The sequence below is a fragment of the Dendrobium catenatum genome, unplaced genomic scaffold (genome assembly GCF_001605985.2).
Source record: "Dendrobium catenatum unplaced genomic scaffold, ASM160598v2 fragScaff_scaffold_290, whole genome shotgun sequence".
In the NCBI taxonomy this organism is placed as follows: Eukaryota; Viridiplantae; Streptophyta; class Magnoliopsida; order Asparagales; family Orchidaceae; genus Dendrobium; species Dendrobium catenatum.
The window spans coordinates 176,255-183,871 of record NW_021318752.1 but is presented as its reverse complement, the minus strand read 5'-3'; the positions used below and the strand labels follow the sequence as shown (position 1 = coordinate 183,871).

Sequence of the window (7,617 nt, the reverse complement as noted above, 5' to 3'; positions counted from 1 at the left end):
ATGAGTTAGATTCAACAATTTGCAAAAAATTCATATGCGATAAATAAAATGTAGGGAGATAAAAAATTTAGTTTCAAAAACTAATTTAAAATATGAAAAAAAAAAAATTAAATCAAAAGTAGAATAATCTCTTTTAGGAAATAGAGATTGAGAGTAAAAAACATAAGTTTCCTTTCTTTGACTGTTTTTAGAGAAGTCAATCACAACTTATCAAAGATTTCAAAAAAAAAACATGAAGTAGATTTTTTATTTTTAGAAAAGTAAATGTGTGTGTTGATCAGAGAAAAAATTTCACGAAAAAAAAAAATCAAAGAATAAACAAAGACAAAAATACAGAATAAAATCGAAACAAAACAAAAAACAAAAAATAACTAAAAACAAAACACAACACAAACACACAAATTAGGCTTTTAATCATTATCTTTCTCCTGGTCCGATGCTTCAAAAATCAGATTTGCCTAGGATATTTTTTGCTTTTCATTATTTCCTCAGTTTAAAATTTGCTTCGATTTACCCATTTCTTTCGCAGGAAGAATTCTTAAATTAGGGCACTGATTTTTCATATGTCCAGGCTTCCTATATCGAAAGCAAATAACGTCAGAAGAAATATTAACATCATTACCATTTTTACTTTTCTTTCATTTTTATTGATGCTTATGCTTTGGTGAGTTTTTTAATTTGCTTGTCAAGTTCATTGCTTTCGTCACCAACTAAGCTATCTTTTTTCGTATCTTCAGCTTTTAGAACAATCATTTCACCTGCATCTAAAAGTCATTGACCCAAACTTTGCTCGTAGGCAATGAGTGAGCAAATCAAATTATCAATAAAATAATCATTCAAATTTTTTGATTAACAAATAGCAACAATTTTAGCATCAAACTTATCCAGTAAATAATGAATAATTTTGTTAACTTTTTCAAAATTTAAAAATTCATTTCCTAAAGCATGCAATGATGTCACAATTTGAATAAACCTAGTATACATGTCTAAAATCGTCTCATAAGGTTTCATGGAAAATAGTTTATAATAATGCATTAATATATTCAACTTGGATTGCTTGATTTCACTAGTGCCTTCGTATATGGTGTGAAGTTTATCCCAAATTTCTTTACTAGTAGTGTACGTTGATACTAACATAAAATCTTCAGAATTTAAAGCACAGAAAAAGAAATTTAAAGATTTTGCATTCAATTGAGCATCGATTCGTTCATCTCTATTCCATTGACTAAAAGGAATGTCAGTTTTAATTCCATCTAAAATACGTGACGGTAATGAATAACCAGTTAAAATCATATGCCATATGCGAAAATCAATTAATTGCAAAAAAATAGACATACGAATTTTCCAAAAATCAAATGTAATATTTTCAAATAAAGGTGGTCTGGTGATTGAATAACCTTCCGCAATATTATGATTACAAAAATTAGCCATGGATCAAAAATTCAAAAGCTTTCAAAAACTTATTTTATGAATCCCGCTCTGATACCACTTGAAAGTGCTCATATGACACTAGAAAGTGCTCTAATACCACTTGAAAGTCCGTTATGGATGTTAAGCCCTTATGAACTAGCCCAAGGCTAACAAAGAAAGAGGTGAATTGCATAACTTTAAAACCAACGATAAAACTCAAACCAAAATCACCACAGAGAAATCAACGATGCGGAAATTAAATGCGGAAGAAATAATAAGAAAAACACACCAGATTTATAGTGGTTCGGTCAAATCTTGACCTACGTCCACTCCTTGGAGGCACCTTCCAAGTATTGCATTAAATAAGTGTCTCTCATTTAGCCCCCACAGCTAGGCGGAGAAGCCCTTACAAAATCACTTCCACCTTCCCCCGGTGCGGCAGAGTCGCCGAGTCCTTTGACACCAAAGAGATCTTCTTCTTTGGTGAACTTCCCTCGAGACAAGCCTTGAATCCGACGGTATTAAGGTGAAAGCCTGCCAGAGCAATCGTGTGGAATCCCCCTCCACACTCCCTTGAGTCCCCCCTCACAGGATCTTCTCCCTCTCTCAGACTTCACTAGTTCCTCACTCCCTTTCAAGCTTTCTCTTTAAGTTTCCCCCACAAGAACGAAGCTATAATGGCTGCCAAGGACACTTACACCTTGTCATAGCTTAAATAGAAGAGCTAAAAACGAGCTCATTAATGCAAGTTACCGACATTATCGTCCAGGACGATATCAATATCATCTTGTACGATTAATACAAATTAAGCTCATCAGCCCGGGACGATTTGGGACGATCAGAAGAAAATTAGTTACATCGTCCTGACCGATCTCACAATCGTCCCGGACGATTAGTTTAAAACCGATTTCAAACATCCTTATCATCGTTCGGAATCAATGCTGGCCGTTGTAAATCGTCTAGGACATCGTCCCGGCCGATCCTACGATCATCCCGGACGATGTGATCGTATCAATCAGCCATTAATGCTTTTCAAAGATACCAGATCAAATTAGACATAATTGAGTTAGATCGTCCTGGACGATGTGTATATCGTCATGGCCGATTTCCTAAAATAAAGAATACCTAATCTGATTATGGCGGTTGATTGTTTCTGAATTGAGCTTATCGTCCTGGCCGATATAGGTATCGTCCAGGCCGATTAATATATGACGGCTGCCTTAATGAGGATGCCCTAATTAGGGTTTCTATTTTTGAACAGATCATCCAGGCCGATATAAATATCGTCCCGGACGATGTTACCAAAAACAATAAACTCTAGGGAACAATCAGAAAATCTTTCAAGTTACAAAGCATCAGGAGCCACACCAAATACAATAGACTCAAGAAAGGAAAAAGTGTAAAAATTGACTCAGACCTAGTCTACCAAATCTTGAGTTGATTCCAAATTATAGTCTAATCGTGTGTACCTAAAATGTCAGTAGATAAGGCAGTCGTAGAGAAAAAGAATATTTGCTATCATCAAAATCATAAGCCATAGATCCGCAACACGGGGCAGCGGGCAAACAGGGCAGCCGGGGCAGGCAATGATGGGCAGCCATTTTTCGGGTCATTCTCGGGTTTCCAGGTCAACCCGAACCCGACCCGCTTTGGGTTCAAGTCAGGTTTTCGGGTCGGGTCCAATATTGACAGCCCTAGCCGGGTGGTAGGAGAGGAAGAGTCTGGTGGTAAGAGAACTCTAATTTTTCCTCTTTTCCTCTCTTCCTTCTTGGTCCCCCTTAATGAAAAATAAGGGGGTTTATTTATAATTTTTTGGGAGTGACATGACTAGTAAATAAGGAGAAAATTAAGGGCATGTTGATTTTTATGTTTGTTTGGGACAACTTTCATACTACTTTTAAAAGCTACTTTTTAATACAAAAAATTTTTTGAATTAGAAATTTTATATTAAAAAGCTGTTTTAGAAATAATTAAGAAAGTTGTCTCAAACGAATCCTTGACTTTAAAAGGGGCAATGGAAGAAATTGATGCATTTTGATTGTTTGTGCTATAATTTGTTGTTGAATGATGACATTAACTTGTTTTTTGCTATTCCAATGAAAGCTAGTTAACAATCAAATCACCTACATGAATTATTTGCCATTTGTTATCATGGGTTTAGTTAAGAGAGAATTATGATGTTTTGATCTCGACCTTAGTGTATTCAATTAAATTTTTCGATTTCTTTTATGTTCAATTTATAAACCATCTTCATCATATTTTAGAGCATTTCAACTATATTTTATATATTTTTACCTATTTTAATGAGCATTGTAAGAATGCAAATATGAAAATCATATTGGCATGTGACTTGTGTTCCTTAAGAAATTAGCACACCTTTGTAAAAGCTGATTTTTTTAATCTTTTGGTGTCTATTTAGTGAACCATATTATATATTTTAGTTAATGTATAGAATCCAATAGAAATTCTTATAGAAAATAAGTGATTTTAGATGTTGTGGATGTAGCATATAAATAAGCTTGTGATGTATAACTGTTGACTTTTGTAAACTAATTTACTCCCCTTAAATCATACATAGAAAATTTTTATAAACTTTTTTAACATGTTAACTAATATTGTTATATGTCAAAATTTTTGATATTTTTTTTGCCGTGTTTTTGAAATAGATGTCTAATGAAAAAAAAGAAGGAAAATACAAGTGGTTGGTTAGCTATATTTTATCTACATTAAAGTGAAGGTACAATGGCCTTTGCGATTATATAATTATTCGTTTATGTGTACAATATATTTGAACATATGTAAACAAGTGAAGGTATAAGAGGTAAATATGAAATATGAATAACCGGCGGTATAAGGGTGTAAAGAATATTATGAAATATTTAAAATAAAAAATTAGTATTTCTTATTATACTTTTGTATTCCTGATATCATATTAATGGAAATGCTTATTACTAATGCTTTTGACACATATGCTTCCTGTTAATTTTGACACATATATGTTGTTAGTCATAGTTTTACTATTAACTATCTGCTTGACAGATGTGAAACGTGATTTTTTTTTTGACGAGGAACCACTTCGCAAAGCGGTGAGTAAACCCCGGTCGGCCTAGCAGGCAATCCACACCAATTTACTCGGGCCAACACTTAAGGCTGTTATGGCCACCCATGGGATTCGAGCCCGGGACCTGGGCTTTGCCCAGTCGAGCTCCCCCCACATGAGCTAAGCCATGGTGGGTGACACGTGGTATGTTGATGTATCATGTTTGTTTACTCAAATCATGTTTTTACTTTCATGTGATATTACGTTGGCATATATGTTGCTTTTTTTCCTTTCTTGTATTGAATATTATAATATGTTTCAAGTAGCCTACTTAATTCTAGTTGCTCGCCCATACTTTACCCATGTATGTTATTATAGGGAGGGGTAAGACCCAGGTTGAGTAGAAGTTGGTGGTTTCTATTACGACAATCATATAAGCTATGTCTATTATTATCGATCTATTATGGATAGATTTGTTGAGAGAAATTTTATCATGATTATTATTTTTGCCACTTTTTATTTTGTAGTTTAGTTGTGTGAATGAAAAGCTTTGTGTTTATAAATATTAAAGAAAAAAATCTCTTTAAAATAAATCTTAGATAATAAATCATGTTATTACATTCACTTATTTAATTCATGTCATCAAAAGAGTTACAACAATTTAGTATAATTTCTCTCATATCAACTCACGTATATAAATAAATAATTGGATTGTCAAGAGAATATATCTCTAAATATAAATATACCTCCAATATGAACTTTAACTTTATCAACCTTTTTTTAACTAAGTTGGGGTCTACCCTGTTCTAAAATGACATGTAAGTAACAATAATGAGCAACTCATGCTCACTAAACTATGCGAGATCTACTAAAGAATTCAATATTCACATGTTCTTTAGGCATATCATACACATAGATGGAGAAATTACGTATGTGTGTGCACACTCTTATAATTCTACCTTTATTGCATAAAATATAAAATAGTTGTCATGACCTAACTTGATATGATCCGATATCACATAGGTTGTATCGTGCCAAAAAAAAAAAAAAGGTCATATCGTGCCCGATCATGACACGAACAAAAAATTGATCCTAAGTTTCAATTGAAGAAGTGCTGAGAAAAATTAAACTTTCAATTTATATAACACAAAGCTATTACTGAATACAATATAAAGTGAAAGTCTAAAATCTCAAAAATGATTTTTCTATATATCATCCAAAAATACATGTATTACAACAGTACTTGGGTATATAAAGTACAAGAAACTCCTGTAGACAGAATGGTTGTCGTCGCCATTGACGGATTTGGTTGAATAAGTGCGCGAATGAAAGAAACTCCATTTGCCGTCGACGGATTTTACAGGAATTGGTTGAATAAGCAAGCTCCCGTCACGGATTTCTGGGATTTGGCTAAATAAATGTGCAAACAGAAGAAAGCTTTCGATGGGTTTACGGGATTTGACTGAACAAGCAAGCTCCTATCGTCACGGTTACTTTCGAACGAACAGAGGTCCAAAGTCTAAACTAGCAACTCACATCGAGTCGATTGCTTATGAGTTGGGTCGGGTTGATCCTAACCAAAATGGATCCCAATCAAATCAAAATGGGGTTGTATCCGAAGATGGACACTATTTGACACCTCTTTAAAAAAAAAAAAAAAAAAAACTATTTGACAACCCCTACTCCGTATCATTTACCCAGTCCTTTCTTCGCCTTCCCAGCCCCGCTCTCTCTAATCTCTCTTTGATTACTGTGGTACAGCCCCTCGCCGCTCAGCTGCTTGTTAGATTTTATTTCCGCTCACTCGGGCCTGTCTATCATCTCAATAATTTCTTCTTTGGTAGATCAATTGTGACTCTGCAAAGCCATGACCGCCGATCAAAACCCTAGCAGCTCCACTGCTCCGGAGCAGGCATCAAAACCCCCGCCTAAGGATCTAAAGAAGAAGAAGGAAGATAAGAAGGATGAAGATCTGGTGACTCCCTTGGCTAATCCTTTTTCTAATTCCATAAATTTTTTTTTTCTTGACGTTGCGCCTAGCGCAAGTAAGAATCGTCGGCTCCGATTTGCTTTAATCGATGCTAACACTGACGTTGTTCTGAGCTGTTCAGTCTGATGAGGACCTGGCTCTGAAGCAGCAGCTGGAGCTGTATGTCGAACGCGTGCAGGATGAAAATCCCGGCGTTCAGAGGCTCGCACTAGAGAGCATGAGGTATTTTATTGGGTTGATACAGGGCGTTAGTCTTATTTACAGTTAGACTAGTATATAACTCAGAAGAAATAATTTCCAATGCCGTATTTGGATTTTAGTTTATCGTGGAAGTTTGGAATCTTGTCCATTCTCGTTGAATCCTCTTTTAACTAGTTGGCGCCGTTCTTTTATTTTTTCCTTTCCTTTTGTTCGTAGACAAGAAATTCGGTCAGCAACAAGCTCAATGACATCTGTTCCTAAGCCTCTGAAGTTTCTTCGTCCACATTATGGAAAATTGAAGGCGTACTTTGAAACAATGATTGATTCTGACCTAAAGGTTTTAAAAATTTTATGGGCAACTGTGCCTTATGCTATCTTTCATTATTGATAATATTCTCATTGCTTGCTGAGTTTGTTGTATTGCAGAAGTACCTAGCAGACATACTCTCAGTGTTGGCATTGACCATGGCTGCTGAAGGAGAAAGGGTTGGATTACTAAATATTCCATGATCACCATTTAGCATTTATTTCGTTAAGATGTTCATTGAGCTGTCCACAAAATTGTTTTGTTATCATAAAATTGGGAGGTTGGCAGAATTCTTTGTTGTAACCTCATGAGTTTCACATTAGGTTGTCCATGCACAAGTATGGCAATATTATTTTATCATCCTATTACACTAAAGTCTAGCAATTCCTGAATCATGCATCTGCATAAATGTTTGGGCTTATAAATAATATATATATATATATATATATATATATATATATATATATTTATACAAATTTATATAGTTTTATATATTTTTCTTTGAACTGGTGAGAAATAAACTTACTGGATTATTTGCTGCAAGTCCACCATCAATGAGATTGAAGCTTCGAGTATTGCCATTTGAGTCCTTAGTTTCAAAATAGTGAGCAGGCAAGTAAGTAGGTGCAGCTGAAGTTCCAATGCAGATATCTGATAGATTAGCATCCT

General features: G+C 34.6%; 1 protein-coding gene across 2 annotated transcripts; it reads left to right on the top strand.

Annotated features, from left to right (window-relative positions):
- The first annotated feature begins 6,076 nt into the window (after positions 1 to 6,076).
- On the top strand, positions 6,077 to 7,216 carry LOC110094306 (26S proteasome non-ATPase regulatory subunit 2 homolog A). 2 transcript variants are annotated; one of them, XM_020819509.2, is made up of 5 exons: positions 6,077 to 6,205; positions 6,295 to 6,425; positions 6,562 to 6,662; positions 6,858 to 6,978; positions 7,068 to 7,216. In XM_020819509.2, the coding sequence occupies exons 2-5, from the start codon at positions 6,318 to 6,320 to the stop codon at positions 7,149 to 7,151; spliced, it is 414 nt and encodes a 137-aa protein (XP_020675168.1). In that variant the 5' UTR covers positions 6,077 to 6,205; positions 6,295 to 6,317; the 3' UTR covers positions 7,152 to 7,216. The 2 variants fall into 2 exon arrangements, with proteins under 2 accessions (XP_020675168.1, XP_020675169.1); XM_020819510.2 differs by having other exon boundaries at positions 6,147 to 6,425.
- The last annotated feature ends 401 nt before the right edge of the window (positions 7,217 to 7,617 follow it).